We start from the raw sequence: 23,330 nt of genomic DNA, 5'->3' as shown, positions 1-23,330 counted from the left end.
CGTATAAAAAATTATTTGATGGAGCAAACAAGCGATGTTATTTTTGAAGCTGTCATGCACACGAAAAATCGCGTCGCGGAGGGTCAACCACTTAAATAATTAAGCATCGACCAAACCACTCACAACTTCACAATATCACAGTTTTAGATGATACTGCTGACTTCTGCGAACCTCATAAATGCGAAAGTATCTAAACTGCCAGACCCACCTAGGTAATTTTTGATTGCATTTGTACTGAACCCTGGCGGACTTTGGAGCTTCTCTCATATTACCAGAAATCGCAAGGCCGGCGGTACATCTCATATCCATAACGAATGTGTGAGCTCCGACTTAGGGAATGCGTCGAATCTTTGTGATCGCAGTCTTTTAATATGTCGCATCCATATGCAGACCGTAGAAAGAAACTTTTAGATCAGGTTATTGGTAATTAAAATTCTTGACTGGCAATTCCCAACGCACAAGTTAAACAAATCCCAGATGTTCTCAAGACTAGAAAGGCGGACTTTTTCAAAGATTATCTGAAAGGTAAATCTACCTAGATCATGAATCTGCTTGACAGATTTACATTTGCTAACTGGCAAGGACTAGATTTACCTAACATCTTCCATGGTATCCTTAAGTCCGATGATGTGTATGTCAGATATTCATCCCATTTGAAAGTTTTGGACTAATTTAGACACCAGGAACGATCGACCTACAGACGCTAAGTGCCACGAATTTTTCGAGATCCTCTTCGAAATTGTCATCGAGGAAAAACGAAAACATCTACTTCCTACAAAGTCAAATAGGTCCACAGATGGAAAGCCAAGAAAGCCAACAGCTGTGAAGTCGACCACGAAGCTAGAACAGTCTACCAAGGCCATATGTTCCATTGTGGAGGCTGGAATATACAAGTTCAAGAAGAGGACCGTGAATGCTCTGATAATTCACATTATTGACACGATTCCTACATCAACTGGAGACTATTTTCAGCCGATAGTAAATAATTATCTTAAGACTTTGAGCTACCTGCTCGAGAGACCAGCGAATGCAGCAGGTGTCAAGGATGTTCGAACTGAACTTATAGAATTTTCCATCAATGGTATTGAGTTGTACCTGGGAGACACTGACGAAGACCTGTTGGGGTCTGACAAGCGGATTAGCCATCCCTCACTACCTAAAACCTTCTCCGAGCTGGGAAGTATTCCAAAGAGGTCAAACTCAGTGTCTGAACATGATGTAGAAGCCCTTTGTCAAATCCTCATTCCACTTCTTTCTACTACCAACGATCATTCATTCTCAACTCTTGAGCGAGTGGGCACCGTGATGATGCGCTTGCTTCAGTACCTGAAATCGAATGTAAGCACGCTACATCGTTTAGCATTCTCTGTCCTTAATATCATTTTGTCATCTTTTGCTGAAGAATATACCTCATTTTCGTTTTCAATCGGCCGGGGGTTGGTTCCTTTAATATGTCGGCTTTGGCAAGGTAAATCATTGCACAAGGACGAAAAAATTAACTCAGTGCGAGATGAGATGCTGATTAGTTTGTACCATATACACCTGCACCTGGAGAGCAATATTATGAGCAATGAGGATGTCGAGTTGGAGAGTAATCTAAACGATTTACTTGATGCCTTGAGGGCAGATTATTTCTAGGCGAGAAAACAGTGATCAGCTCCAGTTAGATGATGTGGAGATTTTGGATCTAAGTTCCCGAAAGATGAGCCGCGATCCGTTCCGTCTACATTGTTTCCGACTCAAATCTCACAACAATCGTACGGCTGGCACGGCTGCTGAGCGTAATTGGGCAAACCTACTCGCCATGGCCATCCTAGAACGATTAGTGAGAGTCAACGAGCACATACATCAAGTGAAGCCAAAAGTGGGAAGTGATTCAGATGATTCACATGACTCAGATAATCATCCACGAAAGCGACAACGCATTTCGTGGTCATCTGAAGGATTACTCGATCCTCTTAAGTCTGGCGATCAGAAGATTCTGTTAGCTGGTCTGCAACTGATTCCATTCTTACTGCAAGATTATAAACTCCAGCCTTCTTTTCTAAAAGAGTTACTGGTTCATTTGGGTAATTGTGCTTTAGACAAGCGTGGTAACATTGCATCATGGGCTTTACTTGGTATAGCAAGGTGAGTACTGTGTTAGAACTAATCTGCTATAACTAGCTGACAATGGAACACAGTTGTACATATCAGGTATGTTCTGCAGACGAGTCTTCAATAAATTGGAAACAGCTCTGGCATAACGGAGCTAAATCGCTCACTTTTGCGGGGACTTGCCGCGCTGCTGCTCTAGCACTTCATGCAATTCACGCCAAACACCTGGTAGATTATCGTGATATTGAAGACAGTGTGAATGCCATCATCACCACAGCGGATATTAGTGGCCCGCCAGTCCTTTGCGAATCGTCGATTTTCCTAGTCAATCACTTACTACAGGTTAAAGTTAGCGAAGCACCTGGTGCGAGCCTGGCAGCCTGCCAGCATGTGATTTGTTGGCTTTTTGGAAGATGGAATCCAGGTGCGAATGTCACTGGCTATCTCTTGATCGAGACTAACACATCTTAAGCCGAAAGGTTATTCATTGCTCAGTATGGGAAACATCTACACCCTTTTAACTTCGTTGCATTGTTACGAACGAGTCTTGGCCTGCCGAGTTTGCCTGTATACTCAAACGGCCGTCCTATAGGGGGTGCACTCTTTCAAGCATGGCAACAATACTTGGACAGGGAAAAGGTTCTTCGTTTTCTTTTGCTACTTGACGGCAGTGCACCAGCCGAGACAGATTTTGCGTGCCGATACTGCCCGAAATCTACCACTGATAATGATGTTGTCTTCAAATTAGATAGTGCTCACTTCAGTTCTGCTAGGAGATTGATCATCGAATTTCTGGCATCCAAATGTAGCGAGCTTCTACAAATTTGGAGAAGCTTCAATGCAGAACGTTCTCCACAGGTCTCAACTGACATGTATCGAGGCTCATTGAATGCATGCATCATTAGTCTTGAACTATTACCGCATTTTGATGATGCCGATCTAGAGCAGTTACCTATTTTAAGGGAAGACCTTCGAGGCTTGGGCGATGAGTTACTGGAATTCTTGAGAAGATCAGATGCCAAAGATTTCCAGGCCACCGACGAGTTTGTACATACTCTTTTGCAAACAATCCAGCCTCACCTCCCTCCTTGCGATTCCACTCAATTCAAGCACGTCGCGGAGCAAAACCCTCAATTGCTGCAGTTTTTGAGCCTTATCTCGGAAGACGTCAAGCGTCGTCGTTTAGATCAAGAGTCAAGCTCAGTAGCCAATGATGATCCCATGGATATTGATGACGACTTTCCCACCCAGAGAAGCCAGTCAGCAAAGGAAGCGCAAAACTTGAATGTCCCCAGGCGAGCCATGGGATTGGAAATGAGTTCTTCATCATTTTTTATAGATACAATAGGCAGACTAATGCTGGTCTCTGACATGAACGAGTCCCCAGAAAGTTGCACGGTGCCAACTTCTTTTATCGATGCGCTGGTCTCCATGAAGGATGAAGAGATACTCTCGTGTCGATCACTCATACGCGATGTACTTCAATCCGATCTTGTTCTTGTAGAAACTGATGCCTATCACCTTTTCGAGCGTGTTGGGCATGTACTTTCATCAGACGATTTTCTTGCCAGCGAAATTGCCATGTGCGCATGCTTGGACGTGATGATAGGACTTTTGCCTTTCTGGTCAATGGAAGAACAAAACTCTTTCGTGAAACATGCTAAGCAACTCTATGATTGGTTTATTTTACGAATTGAGAGGAGCTCCGACTCTACAGTCGTCCAGCTAGGAATTGTTAATATGCTGCTACAACTTTTGCGAGCAAATCAGAATTATGGGAATGCCCCTCCTCAGCCATCGCCGCGTACCAGTCTATTAAAGCTTCTAGAAAAAGGTAATACTTCCACGAAGTTCTTCATTGGTGATCAGATCTCGGAAATATTTGAGCTTTTGACGCTGAAAGAGCATGACAAAATATTCGTAGATGTGCTTGACCTTTTACCTTCTGCGCCAGAGATCGTGGAAGGCATCGCGTTTCGACTTTATGTCCTGGCAAAGTTAGCTTCTCGTTGGTCAACTCTTCTGCGAAGATGTATTTACCATATTTTCGAAACTCCGGGTAGAATTTCGGGTGCTGTGCGACATGCCACTTGGTGCTTGTCCTATGTTGCTTCTGCGCTCGCAGTAGCAAGTCCACAGGAGCTGTTCGCATTGTTTGCGCCTCAAATTCTCTACACTTGGCTTGAGGTAGAGGCAATGGACGATATACCGTACCAAATCTTTGGCTTCGCCGCTCTTCGTGATTTACTGGTATTCGCACAGGAAGAGACTTGCGCCATCATAATGATGCGGGGTTATGAGGCCCAACTTGACCACCTCGCTGAGCTGTTAAATGTTCCCGCAACTCAATTACTTCAGACATGTTTTTCGAAGGCCATGGCATATTGTATTGCAAACAATATAAGCATACCCCCGTCGAGCGACAAGAAACGTATAAGTGGTGAGGCCCGGCTGAAAAATCGCCTCGGCAAAGAATTGTTCTTAGAATGTGTCAATCTGCATTTTACAGACATACTTGCTACCTTGTTTAATGTCATAGACCAGGAGCAACATGTCGAAAATTCATTTGCCAAGGATGAGAACTTAGTATATGCCGCCAAAATCATGGTAGAAATCAAATCTCTGAGCTCGTCTGAGATTACCTTGCCCCCAGGTCAGCAACCTGCATTCAAAGCAAAGTATCTCCTACATGAAATCAAACATTTGTGTACAAGGACACTGCATGAGGCAGGTGATCTATACACTCCAAGCTTAGTAGCTTTCATTGCTAGAAAATTACTTAGGACTATCCATCCTGCACTTGGGTCGCTGCATGCTTGCTCTGTACTGCGAAAACTTCGTGTTTTAATCTCGCTTGCTGGAAATGCTGCGACTCAAGGTTATCCTTTGGAAATGCTTCTTCGATCTATAAGGCCTTACATCAAGGATCCTGAATGTGCAGATGATGCCATTGGTATTTTGCAATATCTATTAATCCAGGGCTCAGAATACCTAAAGCTGTCACCATCTTTCGTCGCAAGCATTACCCTTTCGATACTTGGTTCTCTACGTGTATTCATGCAGGAGCGTAGATCGAGCACAACTCAGGAGAGTCAACATCAAGCTACAATGTCCAAGGCCCAGAAATTTCATCTTTGGGTTGGGAAGTATGCCTCCAGGTATGACTCTCCCGCTTTGGCGGGGCCTTTGAGTTCAAGTTTTAAATCTCTCGTGGCCTCTGCTCAAGAGGTCCGAGCAATCGGAAACGCTGAGAAGGGAACAATAGAGAGCACATTACTTGATCGGCTACTGGAGGATGAGAAGAATGGGGGCACTTTACTGACTCTACCTGCTCGAAAACTTGCACTTAGTATGCTGTGCTCCGAGTTTGAATGCCCTACTTCTTTCAGGACCGATATATACGGCGAAGATGCAGCCGCAGAAGCAAGAGCTGCTGTCGTGTGGAAGTCTTGCAGAGGAAATTCGTCGAATAAACAATACATGTCTTGGGCCGCGCGCGTACTCGGAAGAGCCTTTGCGGCTACTGGGCACGTGCACCACGAACTTCTGCAAGAATCAACATTATCGAAGATGAAGGAACTTAAGACATCATCCGAAGTTAATCTTCCATCACGGGCATGCATATTGAGTATTCTTCAATCGATACTTTTGGGGGATGATAGTTCAGCAGCGGGAATTGCTGAAACAACTTTACGTATCATTGTTACAACTTCAGACCAGCAGATTTTGGAAATTAGTCGCCAAAGTCTACCGCCACCAGTGTTCGAAGCGTCAGCGTGGAATCCTTATCCCGTTCCGCCATGTGAGATCGCGGAACCCTCGAATGATATGAATAGTTTAGGGACTCATCTAGAGACAACCTCCATCCTTTCTCCTAATTGGCTACAAAACCTCTCGATTGCATTGGTCAGAGCTGTCCCTAAAGATCCCATACTCTGCGCCCTAGCCCCTGTCCTTAGGGATGTACCAGAGTTTGCTGATCAAGCATTCCCGTTCATTCTCCACCTCGTACTCTCGACGGATTTACCAGCACAGAAAAATAGCCGCAATCAAATCTCTAATGCATTCGCGGCGTGGTTTTCCGAAAGTCAAGCCGTCGATAAGAACAACCTGAAAACTCTGATCAACTCGATTCTATATTTACGTACTCAACCCTTACCCCACGAGAAATCCTCGGCAGACCGTTTGCATTGGCTAGATCTCGACTACCTCAAAGTCGCTACAGCTGCCATACATTGTGGAATGTTTAAAACGGCTTTGATATTTGTTGAAGAACATCAGTCGATCCCAGTCAAATCATCTCGACGTTCTTTAACGATGAAAGATGGAGGTGAAGCTCCCGAACTTCCGTCAGATTTGCTTCTCGCAATTTTTGAGAACATTGATGACCCAGATCTATATTATGGGGTGCAACAGACAGCCAGCTTAAGCACGATATTGGCAAGGCTAGAATATGAGAAAGATGGGCCCAAAAGTCTCGCTTTCAGAGGTGCACAATATGATAGCCATATCAAGCAGCAAGACCCTAGAGCCGTTCAGGACGCGCAATCTCTTGTTAAGGCTCTAGATATGCTTAGCCTGAGTGGTCTTTCGCTCTCGCTACTGCAAGCACAACAGAGTTCTGGAGTAGCCGGTACGTCCTTAGATTCTATGTTTCGTACCGCCCGTAAACTGGAGCAATGGGACATTCCAGTTCCTGCTAGCGACAATCACTCAGTAACAATCTACAAAGCTTTCCAAGCAGCTCATGTTGCTACAAACCGCGGAACACTCATGAAAGCAATAGATAAAGGACTTGAGGGCACAATGGAACGCCTCGTGCGAGATGACCTTAGCGCCAGTGCCCTTCACGAATCGCTTAGAACATTGGCGGCTCTTTCCGAAATGGATGAAGTTCTAAGCTCTCATGGGTCCGGAGAATTAGAAGAGGTCCTGTCAAGATTTCGAAATCGCTCTGAATGGATGAAGACCGGGAGGTAGGTACTTGACACATTTTACCATAATCATAGCTAATATGAAATTAGATTTGATGACATTAGCCAGATGATTTCTTGTCGGGGAACAACTTTAAGTACCTTAAGCCAGCAACCACGCCTTAGAGACATACTCAACCTCTCTCCTAAAGATACAAGACTAGTTGAGGTACATGTTGCACTCATCTCTTCGTCGCTGAATCGTGCTCATGGTGCCCTGCAAGAATCATTATCTCTGACAACTTCATTAATCGATCTTATCAAACCCTGCCAATCCCTAGGTATGGAAATTGAAGCTGCGGTTCATATGGAGACCGCAGATGCATTGTGGGAGCAAGGTGAAATGACGTCTTCGATAGGCATATTACGGGCCTTGGACAATACATCCTCCTTAAAAGCACAAACTATTTCTGTTGGTCGTCCCGATCTGCTATCTAAGATTGGTCACCAAGTCTCCGAAGCCAGACTAGAGAAGCCTGATCGTATCATTGAAAAATATCTAAAACCTGCCCTCAAGGACTTAAAAACGTCCGACGGTCATGAAGCTGCGAAAGTCTTCCATCAATTCGCTGTGTTTTGTGATCAACAACTACAGGACCCTGATAGTTTGAAAGATTTGGAGCGAATGAAGAAGTTAAGCGAGATGAGATCCAGTGATGTCGCTGACTACGAAGAACTTCTGAGGAAGGCAACATCATCAACAGAGAAAGCAAGGCATAATAATTATTTAAAGAAGGCCAAGACATGGCTCGGACTAGACGAGCGAGAATATCGTCGCCACTGCTCCAACAGAGATGAGTTTTTGCGCCAATGCTTGGAGAATTATCTTCTCGCTTTAGCTGCTTCGGATAACCATGATAGCAATGCGCTACGGTTTACAGCACTTTGGCTTGAACATTCTGCAGAGAATTTTGCCAATGAAGCTGTCGCCAAAATTTTACCCAAGGTACCTAGTCGAAAATTCGCTACGCTGATGAACCAACTCAGTTCTCGTTTGCTTGACAATGATTCGAAATTCCAGCGGCTTCTCTTCAACCTAGTATTACGAATCTGCACGGATCACCCATATCATGGTATGTACCAGATATATGCTGGGTCTCACAGTCGGCCAAATACCAAAGATGAAATAGCTATCTCAAGGAACAAAGCCACTCTCAAGGTTTCAGAGCAACTCCAAAGGGCTGAGAACTCACGGGAAATCTGGGCTGCTTTGGGTTTTGTCATACAGCCATATACTCAGCTCGCAGGCGAGAAAGATGAGCAGAAGTACAAAACTGGTAAAAAGCTCTCGATTAAAGATTCCCCTGCTGGATTAAAACTCAACAATATTGTGAGGAAGTACTCCATACCTCCTCCAACAATACAAATAGACCTTCGTGCAGACAAAAATTATTCCAAGGTTCCAAAGATGGTTAGATTCGAGTCACAGATGAGTATAGCATCTGGAGTAAGTGCACCGAAGATCATTACTGCCGTGGCGGATAACGGGGCGCGGTTTAAACAATTGGTAGGAATCCAAGATAGTGGGTGCAAGTTTACAGCTAACGAATAACAGGTAAAAGGTGGTAATGATGATCTGCGCCAAGATGCCATCATGGAACAGGTATTCGCTCAAGTCAGCGAATTGTTGAAAACGAATAGAGCTACCCGACAAAGAAACCTCAGCATTAGGACATACAAAGTCCTACCATTGACCTCTATAGCTGGAGTCATCGAATTCGTGCCAAGCACAATCCCTTTGCATGAATATCTCATGCCAGCACACGAGCGCTTCTATCCAAAAGACCTGAAAGGAACTATATGTCGTAAAGAGATTGGGGAGGTTCAAGGCCAGCCAACTGAAACACGAATCAAGAAATTCAGATGGGTCACAGATCGTTTTCATCCCGTTATGCATTGTTTCTTCACAGAACACTTCAACGATCCTGATGAATGGTTTACCAAACGTCTAGCATACACACGTAGCACAGCTGCCATATCGATACTAGGCCACGTCCTCGGATTAGGTGATAGACATGGTCACAACATTCTTCTCGATTTTGAAAGCGGTGAAGTGGTACATATTGATCTTGGTGTGGCATTTGAAATGGGTCGAGTTCTTCCGGTTCCTGAATTAGTACCTTTCCGCCTCACTCGAGATATTGTCGACGGAATGGGCATTACGAAAACCGAAGGCGTGTTTCGAAGATGTTGTGAATTCACTCTTTCTGCTTTACGTAAGGAAGTCTATAGTATTATGACGATTCTTGATGTTTTGCGATATGATCCATTGTACAGCTGGTCTATATCACCGGTACGACTTGCAAAACTGCAGGTGGCGCAAAGCGTTGCACCGGAATTTCGTATGGGACACGAGAGAGCTGGTGAAAAGCAAGCTGTCAATCAACCGAGCGAGGCTGATAAAGCTTTGACTGTGGTTAATAAGAAATTGTCTAAAACATTAAGTGTGGAGGCTACAGTCAATGATTTGATCAATCAAGCGAGTGATGAGAGGAATCTTGCCGTTTTGTATTCAGGTATGTTCTGCATTTTTCTTGTGTCACTCCATGCTTCTCATATATCGTAGCGAGCTTATCTCTTTAAACAAATGCTAATTAATACCTATAGGTTGGGCTGCATACGCGTAAAGGCAGAGATAGGTATGGATAGGAATTGCTCTCGAAGGAAGATGTTGAAAGAAATCCTGCATTATTTAATTAGCAATTATTTTGTCTAAAGTGTAACTATTAAGCTATGTATCATATTCGCATCAATGTCTATAATTTCATTAGCTTTATTGGCAATCATTCATAGCTTAATGGTATACTTTTGTTCATCTCTGGAATAATTACAAGATGGAATAGATAGTCAAAAAATTTATGATTTATGATGAAAGAGGAGCCAAGAGTCTTTTTTGTCTTGTGAGGGTTTCAAAGATTCAATCTCGATATACTATGAAATTCAGCATCCAAATATCTCATATATTTGAGTCATTAGAACAAGATAAACTAAATATTTCTCAAATTAAGTGTTACGAGGTTTGTGTCATGATTCACCATTAGGATTGATGGTGTTACGATGGTAGCAAACTGATTAATTAGGAGAGCTTAGGCCTTGTGCAAAAGCAATCAGATTTCATCGAATTAGTATGTGATCTTGGTCACCTTAAGATCGTATGCGCACGCACCATCAGAAATCACGTGATAAGGAGCCCTCAAAGCTCCTGGGGGCTCCCTTCTTCGATCATTATATAGTCAGAGTAGTTTCATAGTTTAGGAGCTTTGTGCTCAACTTAGTTATCAATTAGTTTACCTACATTCTACTTGATCTAGTAACGAATTCACTTCCAAGTGAATACCAGTGATAAAGCCTTAACCCATAACTACCAACCGGCGAACCTTAGGCAGCCGCTGCCTTTAGTACAGTATCGTTACATATAGATAGTTAAAGATTGACTGATGATTCGTAGGGGTAGTATATAAATAATATCAAGGTTTTTGTTAAAGTGAATGGTTCCTGCGTAGCACATGCACAGGGCACTAGTCCTATTAGGACTAGATTGAGAAGCTCTCTGTAGGAGAGCTTCGCACTTCCGTAGAACTAAGATAAAAGGTGATTTTCATAAAAGCCAATATAGCCTCAGTTCTGCCCTATCAGCTTCCCACTATTCCCTGTGTAAGGTCATTTCTTTTAACAGTTTTTTTATTTATATTAATATTCTTGCTGATATATAAAGAAGTTTTGTAATTGGAGTATTGTTACAATACCATAAGGTATTAATGACGGAGATCTTATTCGCGTGATATATTGTAGTGCAGTGTGCTACTGAGATATATTTTTCTTTTTTTGTTTATATATTTATAGAGAAGTTGATGTGATGGTAAGATTCGCATTTGGTGATTCTTCTGTTGGTAGGTAATATAACAAAGCAAAGACTTACTTACATTCATATATTTCTATTTCCTTATAATCCTACAAAACTCCATCCCTCAGAAACCCTAACTTCTCATCATCAAACCCAAATCCAAACCCAAATCCACACACTCCATCATTCTCAAACTCCCAATATATACCTCAAACCCACCCCCTGTTCCAACAAAAACAACTTGGCCTGCTGGCCCAATGGCAAGGCGCTTGACTACGACTAGCAGGAATCAAATATCCCTGAGTTGCTGGAATCAAGAGATTGCAGGTTCGATCCCTGCGTAGGTCAAAATCATGTATCAAATCCTGATTTGATATCCTTTTGTCATATTTTTGGATGGGAAACACATAAACATATCATCAGTCCATCCATCACATATATTTTTGAAGATCTGAGGACTTTCTCTCTTTTTTTTTTGCACTAAGGTAACTTTTTCGAGTGGGTCAGACAGAGAGAGGTTTGGTAAATTTGGTAGTGGGGTTCGAGAAGATTTTGAATGATTTAGGGCTTAGTGTGAAAATGGGAAGGGAAGATCATGACATGATTAGGAGGGAGCGTGCGTTCTTGGAGGAGAGGTATTGTTTAGGATTGAGGATGTGATGTGGGAAAGTGTGGGTGGAGATGTGGTGGTTGGTAAAGTGACGTTGCTGAGGTTTTGGTAGAGATTGAGGTACTGGTGACAGGTTGATGCTTGAAAAACTGGAGGAATTTAAAGACAACTTGAAGTGGTAAAGATTTTTAGTGATTTAGCCGACATGATCTTAAGGAACTATTATTCCTATTGCTTTTGTTTCCTTCCCGAACATGATTGAAAATCCACTGACTCTATTCGTTATGAATTGATCAAGTTGTGGTTGGTTTAGGCCATTACAGCTTCTAAACACAGTACTACTGCTCAACCAACGAAAATCTCAGTATATGGCTATAGCTTCGCTGCAGGAAAGTATCGACTTCAATACTGTCTCCGTTCCATCTGGACTCTCTTGTTCGTGGGGAAAGACAACGACACACTCGGTCATCTCCAACATGCCAGCAAGATTAATTGATCTAAACCATTTCAATTTTCGAACCCCTCTATAAAACCCAATTACCAACCCACAATAATCTCCACCTACATTGAAGAAAATTATTCACAACGGGTGGTGATCATTCATGTTCACTGTTGAAACTTGAAAGAACCACACACACCCAGGCTTCAGCTCGGACCTCAGGCTTTGTTTCACTATGATCTGTCAATTGCAACCATGCACACAAAAGAAATCTCCACAATCCACAACCAATTTTTCATATTCACCGTTCGTTTCCATAGTGATGATGGGCCTCAAATTTTGAGATGTGCAACAAAAACTTGCAAAATAACAAGGCTTTTATCATCTGGATTTTTGTGAGACCTCCTATTTCGGCTCTCCCGCTTAATTGTGGAGGCGTAATGATCCACAGAATTGGGCTTGATCGGTGAAAGAACAGAGAGGAAGAGGAAGGTCCAACCTTTTTTTGCCCTGCTGGCCAAAGAAAATTTCATCTGAAGATGACCGAACCGGGGAATACATAATTTTTTTCCCCTGAGTCATTAGACTCCAGGTGTCTTTATGATCCAATCGGAATATTTTGTCACGCCATGCAGACGATTTTTCTCGGTAGAATGCTTAGTACGCACAACATCAGACTTCTAGAATACTAGAAAAGTATAATCGAGGGTACATGCGGTATATGAGTGGAGTATAAAACAGATTTTGATGGACGTTGGACTGTTGGACCGTGAGCGAAGCGACGGGAAGTCCAAAAATTCTTTTGAAAATTTCTCCTCCTGTACTAATTTAGTAACATCTGGAACCTGAAGCTTGGAAGATCCGAGAAATAACGGTGGGTACTTAAGAATGTGTGGATCTCATCCATCGAGACTCGCGTGAATTTGACTGCAAACCTCCCGAGTCTCCAAAGATTTTTCCACTCTTAATGTTGATGAGGCATGAAACTTGAAAGTGGTGAAGGGATTTGACTAAATAAGGTTTCTCGTTATGTAATAGGTATTGAATGTGATCAAATGGGATTTTAGATGGACTTCCTTCCGAGTTCCATTGGAGAACTGAGATGGATCGGTCTGGAATCGTAGAAAGAGACGAAGACGAAGTCACAAAGGAAGACGGAGGTTCGTTCCAGGTTTTGGTCGAATGTGATTTTTCTTACTCGATGAAATCACATGGTTATGCGGTTATTCGGTTATTATGCCACATCAAACCGGATCTGGAAACTGTTTCCCGATTTTTGAGATTCCCGGTGTATCATGGTAATGTAAGTTGGAAAAATTCTACCATATTGCGGTTATTCTCGCATGCATTAAATGAAGTCAGACTGTCAGAGACCGTCGGTCAACATAAAGGATGATATTTGAAGGCGTCGAGCACATGACTGACTGACTGACTCCGAGGAGAAAGTAAAATGTTGAACGCCCAATTCTGTGGGGGTTATTGATTCATCCACAACAAAACGAGTCACAAACTCATAAATAGAGAATCCTAAGTAGTCGCGCTCCGTATTGTTTCAATTGTATCATTTCCTCGCATGTGTAGAAATTGATTGCACCATGAGAATAGTATCATGCGTAATTCTATGATGTTTCGTTTGTAGGTGGCTAGAAGCATATTGTATTGCGAATCATCTTGACAACAGAGACACTACAAATTTAGAACGTCAATCGATCAATCAATCAGAGTTCGAGTTCGGCCCACTCCGATATTTTTGATGAAATTCTCGGTTTTGATCGAGTAATAAGCATGTGTTAAGTGATTTTAATGATCTTCTAGATTCTCCATATTTCATTCGATGGCGTGAGCTTAGAGCCCTATGGCCTGAGGGAGTATGGATGATCATTGTACACACTGCACGGTGCATAGTAAGTAGACTGATTGTATACGGGTATGGTCCTAAGAAGTAAGAATATTAGAAAGTCCACATTAAATAGTCCCTATCATCATCATGTCATGATATCACCATCGTGTTCTTCGTATTTTTCGTGTTGTGATTGTTGTCACTGGTACTAAATTGGTCTTTTGGAATTGCCACGAGTATCAGAAAGTTAGAAAGGATAACTCCGTTGGGTTGAACGAACACGATGCTCCCATGAATTGAGGTTGGTCTACTGTATTGTGTTCGTGGAGGTTGTCATCCACCAGTACTTACTTAAATAAGCACTACAGTTCAAGGCTCTCGTTCATCTCTAGCGCAAGTTCGCAACATCTTTCCATCCATCAGAATCTCTTGGCATGAGATCCCTCAATGATCTTCCAAGTCACCCTTGTATTTCCATCATTGCGCCTGGAAAAGTCGCAATATGGTATAATTGGTGAGAAAATATGATTGGGAAGTAATCAATGACAACATCACTGTCGCTAGTACATACTGCATAGGAACTCAGGTCTTTGATCCTTGAGTGTCAACTTTCAACTTGCAAGCAACCGAGTAGCTGGCTACCTAACCAATACTCGTATGTACTATGCAGGCCAAAAAGAAAGGATGATAAACTTGCTGACGTGCTTCAACCATACAGGCACGCACATCAACCAGTCATCAATCAAATTCTTCATCAGCTGTTTGAATGACTGGCTTGAAAAAAAAAACTTTGACGTTGAATGTACCTGATCCACAGGGCGTACCCCAGAAGAAGCTAAACGTAATTTTCAGCAAGGAAGCTGTTGAGAATGCCTAACCTAAACTACTCCTTAAAAAGGAAAAAGGAATCTTCCTTACAGGCAAACAGGAGGGAAAGAAAAAGAAAGGGTTGGAGCTTGGAGGTAAAGTTGCGGCATCGGCATCGGGTATCGGTACACAGTAGTTCTCCTGCTGTATATCCCAATTCTCCAGACAATCTGAATCAATGCAGAGTTCTAGGTAGATCTCACATATGACTCTAAAGGAGCTACTGAAACCTTCACCGATGAATATAAAATATAAAGGCCACGAGGTATAGTTAATGCACTCATGGAAAGATTTTCTTCTTTGCCTACGTGCCTAGTACGGTACTGGATACTTGCTATACGGTGTAGAAATGCAATGGTTCTAGTCCAAACATTCCGACTCATGCGATGTTTAACCGCTGAAACACAAACGCTGGACCAAACATAAAATAGAATTCCCCCCCATAATAAATGTGGCCAGGCACAACGTACACAGCGGACACAGCGGACACGGACCCTCCCACAGACAAGGATTAAATGAATTTTCCCATGTGAGGGGCATCGGGGGTTGAAATTTTTTGGAAATTGCATTTTTTTTTGGGAGTGTGAGTAACCTTAACCAGGGAAATTTTCAATCACAGACTTCACATTTTGGTTCACTAGAAATCCCTCTGACACATAAAATTCCTTTAGAGGTAAGGGGAGAATGAAGATGGGTAAGAATTTAGAATAGTGTCACTTGCTAAATGCAATGATATCAAGCTTTGGCTGATGGTTCCCTTGCGGCTTGAATATCATTTTTATATAGCTCAAATCCTTTCCACCTCCATCAAGGTATTTGATATTCAATATAATATTCCATTCGCCATCTCATCCCACTCAAATATACCTGTCTCCCTCCCCATACAACATAATCTCATCGTTTATTCACTCTAACAAAGGGATTAATTAATATTATATCGAGTATATTTATATACTTAAAATACTTTATTCATTACATCATCCTCATTTTCCTCACAACGATCACACCACCAAAAAGACTTCCGACTCTTTCACCTTCCACCCCCCAACCGATTCCTCTTAATCCTCATCTACTTTTTGAAAGCCTCTTCCACTTGACCACCTCCAACACGAATGAAAGTTTAATACTAGAAGCAGTTTTTAATACTGTTGTGCAGAAAGCAGGCCATTGAAAACTTTATTTCCCCTGTCAAAGACGCCACCAAAAAGAAAACCCCCACCATGCCGGCAACTACTATGCAGCACGTCACTTCCTTCTTTCGATCTCATTCGCACCCATTCGACCTACCAACTGAAGGGAAGAAAGGTCCAAGAAGGAATTCAAACAGTAGACCAGCCCTTAAAAGTCGTACACCATCAGCAGCCTCTTCTATCACAGAAGATAAAGGAACAAAGATGCATGATCTTTCCCTCACTCATAAACGTATCACAATACCTGGTCTTCATTCACCAAAGACATCTTCGAAAGCAGTTCCTATATATCATGGCGCAACACTTGATTGTGCCATTGAGTCACCACCCTTAGTTCTCTATGGTTCGACAGTTTCGAGTACCGGCGCATTACTATCTGGTCAATTAAAATTACACATTCATGATGAGAAGTTTGCGATTGAGTCATTCAAGATGCGATTGGCATTGGAGGTTACGCAAAAGAAACCATTTCATGCGCATTGCAATGAGTGTGCTCATCAATCAAATGATTTAACTACTTGGAATTTCCTTCAAGGTCCAGCTACTCTTCGAAAAGGTATATATTACTTCATTTTCAACTTTTTTGTTTCAGGATTCTAACAATCTTCAGGCGAACATGATTTCCCTTTTAGCTTTCTCCTTCCCGGACATCTACCGGCGAGCATGAAGAGTTCATTATCTAATATCGAATATGTTCTCAAAGCCACACTTGTACCAAAGACTGGCGAACCGATGAAGCTCTCCCACGTTCTCAACATTAAGCGCGCCATTATTCCTTCCGATATTCCTCGAAGTTCAATGCGAATCTTTCCACCAACGAATTTGACAGCAAATGCTCAACTCCCTGCAGTTATCTACCCAATTGGTGAATCAAACATTTCAATGCGCATGGATGGTGTCGTGAATCGAAATGCAGATGCAAAGACACAAAATCATTGGAAGTTAAAACGTTTAACATGGCGTTTGGATGAAACCCATAGAGTTATCTCACCAGCATGTCCCAAACATGCCGCCAAAGTGACAAAGGAGGGAGAGAGCAAAAAAGGTGCCGCTCACCAAGATTGTCGTACCTTAGCTACCGAGGAGATTAAATCCGGATGGAAATCAAATTACGACACAGCAGATGGAGCCATTGAGATCGAATTCCCAATTTCTATTCGTCCAGATGTAAAACCAATTTGCGACATGAAATCTGAGGATGGTACTGAAGTTTTCCATACTCTCATCGTTGAGATGATTGTTTCTGAAGAATTCGCCCCGATCAAGAAACCATCTCAAGTAACACCAACGGGAGGAGCAAGAGTATTGAGAATGCATTTCAAAATGACAGTTACCGAGAGATCAGGTTTGGGTATCTCATGGGATGAGGAACAACCTCCTTTATATGAGAATGTTCCTGCCAGTCCTCCTACTTATGTCAACTCGGAAGTCTATGATGGACCACCAATTCCCGATTATGAAGATTTATCAGCATTGGATGGTGGAAGTGGGAATTGAATGGAAACTGGAATTGGAATTGGAATGGGTGTTTATTAATAGACATTTCCTTTTTCATTCATGAATTAATTGTAAAAATTGGCGTTTGGGTTACGTGGATATGCACACTGGGTATACAGGAAAGGGGATTTTTGATATGCTTTTGCAAATGGCGCTTGATGGATATACCCCTTAACCCATGGATGGATGGATGGACGGATGCTTTTTTTTATTCGTATGGAATGATTGTAGAAAGGATAGATGGGTTCAAAAAATGGAAAATGGAAAATTGGAGTTTAGTAAAGAGCATTAGAGATAGAGATATTCGGGTGGATGATACTGGTATTGCCTCTCTTGTCTTGTTTATATAGAACTTAAATGAATAGATCTGTGTCTAAGTAGGATCTTATTACCTAGATAGATTTATATTTGGTATCTACCTATAGAATATTAGATGCTGAGATTAATATTGAAATTGGACTTTTATTACGATTAATTACTTATACAAATTTAAAATTTTTATTTATCTTTTTTATTTTCTAATTTACTCTCTGTTACGATGGTAACAGCTGACTTGTTTTCGTAAGCTTGGGCCATATGTAAATCTGTTACGATTCGCTCAATTTAATATGAGATTTCGGTCACCCTAAAAACTCATATACACGCACCATCAGAGCATATGAACAGGTATGCTGGATCACCTTGGATCACCAGTGATCCTGAGTGATCCAAGAATTACGAGGATCTATATATTCAGTATGAATTCCTTCCTGTAGAGCTTTGTGCTCAAGATCAATCATTTAGTATACTCTACTATTAGTTACGAATTGCATCATTGTCATTACTTAAGTCCCTGCTTTGTCACACTCAAGAATACTGGGTAAAGTATCTTGTATTAGAAAATACTAAGCTAAGGAGAAAAGAAGAAGGAAAACAAGAGTAGAGAGTTTTCCTATGATTAAATACAAACGGGGCATGCCACGTGACCCGGAGGTGTGAGGCGTCACATGCTTAACGCCTAGTTATAAACCACCTCGAGAGCCTAGAGCACTTCCACATGATCTAGACGGCAAACCTCGTAACACTCTCTCTCAATAGACTTAATCAATTATCATTTTATTAAATTATTTTTAATTTATATATAAAAATATATATTAAAAATAAATAAATATCGAGAATCAACATTTATACAAATATAAAACCTATACAAAATCATATCAAAAAAATCTAAATAAATTTCGATCTTGTGTTACGAGGTTTGCCGTCTAGATCACGTGGAAGTGCTCTAGGCTCTCGAGGATGGTTTATAACTAGGGCGTCAAGCAGGGGACTTAAAGTAATGACAATAATGCAATTCGTAACTAATAGTAGAGTATACTAAATGATTGATCTTGATCTTGAGCACCAAGCTCTATACAAAGGGAATCCATCTTGATTATATAGACCTTCGTATTCCAACATTGGAGCGATGGAGCTGGGGAGCGAGATTCGAATCTCGCTCCTTCGCTCCCTCGCTCCCTCACAAGACTATTCATGTGATCCTATAACACGTGATAATAGTTTATAATGTTACAACGTAACATTAAGGGAGGTTCTTGGTGTTGATGGTAATTGTAATTGAGATGGGGAGTTGTTGTAGATAAGGTCTGCAATTTATTATTGAATCTGGAATACCTTGGGTAAAGGATATGGGATATACTCGTATTGAGCTTCGTAGAGTAATGTAATGTAATGTAAAGATACATCCATGTGGAGACAAAAATTCGCTGATTCGGCTATTTCCCCTTTCCCAAAAGTCACCTCACATCACAGTATCTCCTAAGGCAATAGTAGGATTGTGTAGGGGTTTGATTTATTTTCTTGAAGAGAAATTGTAGAGATGGATAGTATGGATTTATATAGGAATAGATGTTTGTAATGGATTGTACCTTGACAACGCTCATGCTCATGTGAGTAGTTAATAATTAGCAGTTTGCTGAAGCTGCAAGTATTATGGGCTTAATGGGTAAATGTCTTGTAATGGAGGATCAGATTGGCCAAGTCCAGCCTGTATTTCTCAAATGCGTACTCTTGGTAAGGTGCTTCAATTGAGATCCTAAATATGAAGTTGTAACTGAGGCGAGGAAATGAATCCAATCGGTGATTAATTAATCCGCTCCGAATATCTTCCGTACCACTTTATGATAGATAACCAAGCTCCAAGCTTCATGCCACATTAGAGGTCCACATCCAGTTCAACATCATCCATTATGCGACTCCCTCTAAATCTACTCTGTCTGACTCTGTCGATACTTCCACGTACCCTTGCAGTTTTCGCAGATGAAGCATACACCGTCGACTATCACCACGAATTACTAGGTATCCCACAACCAGAGACAACATTCTTCTACAAACCTAGGGAAAATGAACAAGGCGCATTATTATATGCATTGAGTGATTTAGGAGTTCTTGGAGCTGTCAATCCAGGTACAGGCCAGGTTAGATGGCGACAAATATTGACGAATGATAATAATAGCGGAAAAGGCCTTCTACGACCAGTTGAGGGAGCTGGTACAGTGGTTAGTGCTTTGGGCAACAGAGTTGATGCTTGGGATGCGAAGAGTGGAAGAGAAAGATGGGGCAATACTTTCTCAGGAATAGCTAAGGATTTGGAAGTTGTTGAGGGATTTGATAATGTCAAGGACGTTTTGACTTTATTCGAAGATGCTGGAAAAGTCGTGGTACGAAAATTAAATGGTGACAATGGAGATGTTGTATGGGAATATGTTGATGCAAGTGGTGATTTACCTTTGCAAATCAGCACAAATGTTAGAGACATTTTTGTTGTCACTCTTCATGGTTCTTGGGGAGGGTACAGTGTGAAGGTTACTACTTTGGACCATTTGACAGGTCAACGAGTCACTGAATATACTCTCTCGACCAAAGGAGATGTCCATACTCCAGAGGATGTCTTACTTGTGGGAGCTAATTCTGCTGCACCAATCATTGCTTGGACCGATAGGTCCTTGAAGAATCTTAAAGTCAATATTCTGGGTAAACCAAGCGACTTACAAACATTACCTCTAAAATCATCAGATGGCGAGATTACAAAAATATCTATTCACGCTCCTAATTTGGTTCAATCCTTACCACATTTCTTGGTACACAGTCACTCGGCAACTTCGAACCGAGCAGATGTTTATCACATTGACATGAAGAGTGGTAGCATCAGCAAAGCATATGAAATTCCAAAGCTTGCTGGAAAAGGCGCTTTCTCAACCAGTTCACAAGGTGCTAACGTCTATTTCACCCGTTTTACCGAGGACGAAACTTTTATTTTCTCATCAATGTCTCATGGAATTTTGGGCAGATGGCCGATTAAAGCAGAAAAGCCACATGATCGACTTCAATTTCTCCATGGTGCATCAGAAGTGGTTCAAAAAGCTCCTGATACTTATGCTGTTAGATCAGCTATGGTCAGTGCGGAGCAGGATTGGGTTTTGGTGCTCAATGGTGCTGTAGCTTGGTCTCGTGTCGAGGGCCTTTCTGGTATTGTGGCTGCTGAATGGGCTGATATCCCGGTATCAGAATCATTGGCTGAGACACTCGAGGCTGAAGCTCATAGCAACCCCTGGGCTGCGTACGTTCACCGAGTTAAGCGTCATATTAACGACTTACAATATCTTCCTGCGTATTTGCAAAAGCTACCAACCCAAATTTTAAGTGCCATCTTACCTGGAGATTTGGCTGCACCAAAGGAAGGCGTTTTGACACGAGATTCCTTTGGTTTCAACAAGTTAGTTATCGTTGCTACCCAAAGAGGTCGATTATATGCACTTGATGCCGGATCTCAAGGAAGTGTTGTATGGAGTTCGAAAGCTTTCGATATACCGGTTGGCAAGAAATGGGACGTCAAGTCTATATATGTCGATAATTCTAAAAGTACAACAACAGTCCGAGGTAGTCAAGGAGAATATATTATCGTGAATACCACCACTGGACAGGGACTTGAGGCTATAAACCCTGGCCAGTGGCCAGCTGTTCAGAGCGCGGCTGTCGTTGATAGCGATTCTGGAAGATGGGTACTACCAATAGGTATCAATGGAAATCCTGGTGATATACCAAAAGAATGGGCACCAAAGGGATCGCTTGTGGTTCGTGGTGAGGATGGGGAAGTCAAGGGCTTGAAATTCGATACCCAAGGTCTTGATGCCAAACCTATCTTCACTTGGTCATTTCACCCACCAACTGGTCAAAGGGTCGTCGGCGTGGTGACCAAGCCCGCACACGATCCAGTTGCATCGATTGGTCGAGTTCTTGGTGACCGTACTGTTCTGTACAAGTATTTAAATCCTAACGTCATTTTGGTGACTGCCGTCTCCGACCTAACATCAACTGTCTCCTTTTATCTCCTTGATACCGTTTCAGGCGACATTCTTTATGCCGTGCATCACGAGGGTGTTGACACTAAGAAACCTATTGCCTCTGTCTTTACCGAGAATTGGTTTGCCTATTCTTTCTGGAGCAATGAAATATCAACCGCCACCTCTTTGCAAGGTTCCAAAGGACATAAACTTATCATCACCGATCTTTACGAATCCCCAATTCCTAATGATCGTGGACCCCTTGGCTCGAACATGAATGCTTCAAGCCTTGACCCATTAGATGTAATAAATGGTGGCCCAGTTCTTCCTCATGTGATCAGCCAATCCTTTGTGGTTCCTGAAGCAATCACTCACATGTCTGTTTCTCAAACTCGCCAAGGCATCACTACTCGTCAGCTTTTTTGCACCCTGGAATCCAACTCCATCATCGGCATTCCCCGTTTTCTTCTTGATCCCCGTCGACCAGTTGGCCGAGACCCTATCCCCGCCGAGCAAGAAGAAGGACTTCTTCGTTACTCGCCTGTCATCGAATTCGACCCAAAACTTATCATCACCCACAAACGTGAAGTTCTAGGTATTAAAGGTATCATTACTAGTCCTGCTCTACTAGAAAGTACTAGTCTGGTCTTCGCATATGGTATTGATGTTTTTGGAACAAGGGTTACACCTAGCGCTGCTTTTGATATTTTGGGCAAGGCGTTTAATAAGTTGAGTTTGGTGGCTACCGTTTTGGCTTTGGGAGCTGGTGTTAAAATTCTGGCGCCTATGGTAAGTCACTTAACCCTATCAATTTTTACTGGATGAAATGCTAATACTTTCATAGGTGAGAAGGAAACAAATCAATGGCCCATGGTTGAACATATGATTATGAATTGGGTATAACATTTTGTACATTATGATAATATGAGGAAGGTTAAAAGCGTTCCTTTCATTGAACAATTACTTTCACTCATTCAGGAGTCAACCCCGTGCTCTTGTATAATACCATCCAGTATGATATTATCTATGCCATCAACCAGATAAGACGATAAATCCAATTATCTGACCCGAAAGCTCTGGGAGTAGAAGTATATCCTAGCAGCTGATATAGCAATATGGGTATAGCAAGCGGAGAATAATAGGGGAAGAAAGGTGAATGTCTCGGATTTGTGTGATGCTGAGCGGTGGGAGTGTATGTAAAAAAAACGGGATGCGAGAGATTCATTTGTTGTTATTGGGATATCTGCGTCATTTTTAAAGTTTTCCTTTTTTGCTTGTTATTGGTAAGCCCTTTGGGTTTTTACACTTTCTAAATGTCAGCATGAGACTTTAGAGTTGCGAACGAAACTTACTAATCGTTTGATTGCTACGGTTAATTGGTCCGTGCATTTCCCCTCCCTCCCCCCCCCCCAGCAGCCGAAGAAGAGGAGGAAGATGTGGAACCCGAAATGGAACCCGAAGCCGAAGACGAAGAAGAGGAGGAGGAGGAGGAATAGGGAGTAGAGCCCTCAGCCAAAAGGGTAATACAGGGACAAGAAAGCCATAAACGAATCAGGTATAAAGATTAGACGATAGAAATCTGGAGAACGAACACTTCTGAGAGAGCAAATGTAACGGATTATTGGAATACATTGAGTATTCACTTCCATCT

At 42.1% G+C, this 23,330-nt stretch overlaps 4 protein-coding genes and 1 non-coding gene across 5 annotated transcripts; all 5 read left to right on the top strand.

The window, feature by feature from the left end:
* Positions 1-371: 371 nt before the first annotated feature.
* SS1G_03224 (hypothetical protein) lies at positions 372-9,697 on the top strand (the record flags this gene model as incomplete). The annotated part of the gene is made up of 10 exons (XM_001595086.1): positions 372-423; positions 589-631; positions 684-1,338; positions 1,658-2,130; positions 2,184-2,521; positions 2,570-3,140; positions 3,489-7,073; positions 7,122-8,517; positions 8,626-9,586; positions 9,678-9,697. The coding sequence occupies 10 exons, from the start codon at positions 372-374 to the stop codon at positions 9,695-9,697; spliced, it is 8,094 nt and encodes a 2,697-aa protein (XP_001595136.1).
* Positions 9,698-11,157: 1,460 nt separating this feature from the next.
* Positions 11,158-11,262, top strand: SS1G_14577. The gene has a single exon. It is a non-coding gene; the product is annotated as a tRNA-Arg (tRNA).
* A 3,043-nt stretch (positions 11,263-14,305) lies between these two features.
* Positions 14,306-14,806, top strand: SS1G_03223 (predicted protein; the record flags this gene model as incomplete). The annotated part of the gene is made up of 3 exons (XM_001595085.1): positions 14,306-14,308; positions 14,522-14,563; positions 14,702-14,806. 3 exons carry the CDS (start codon positions 14,306-14,308, stop codon positions 14,804-14,806), a joined length of 150 nt encoding a protein of 49 aa, XP_001595135.1.
* Positions 14,807-15,890: 1,084 nt separating this feature from the next.
* SS1G_03222 (hypothetical protein) lies at positions 15,891-17,357 on the top strand (the record flags this gene model as incomplete). The annotated part of the gene is made up of 2 exons (XM_001595084.1): positions 15,891-16,416; positions 16,471-17,357. The coding sequence occupies 2 exons, from the start codon at positions 15,891-15,893 to the stop codon at positions 17,355-17,357; spliced, it is 1,413 nt and encodes a 470-aa protein (XP_001595134.1).
* Positions 17,358-19,585: 2,228 nt separating this feature from the next.
* Positions 19,586-22,879, top strand: SS1G_03221 (hypothetical protein; the record flags this gene model as incomplete). Its single annotated transcript, XM_001595083.1, has 2 exons — positions 19,586-22,468; positions 22,805-22,879. 2 exons carry the CDS (start codon positions 19,586-19,588, stop codon positions 22,877-22,879), a joined length of 2,958 nt encoding a protein of 985 aa, XP_001595133.1.
* Positions 22,880-23,330: the final 451 nt, after the last annotated feature.

The sequence above is a fragment of the Sclerotinia sclerotiorum genome, genomic scaffold, assembly GCF_000146945.2.
Source record: "Sclerotinia sclerotiorum 1980 UF-70 scaffold_4 genomic scaffold, whole genome shotgun sequence".
NCBI classification, from domain to species: Eukaryota; Fungi; Ascomycota; class Leotiomycetes; order Helotiales; family Sclerotiniaceae; genus Sclerotinia; species Sclerotinia sclerotiorum.
This window is presented reverse-complemented; position numbering and strand designations above follow the sequence as displayed.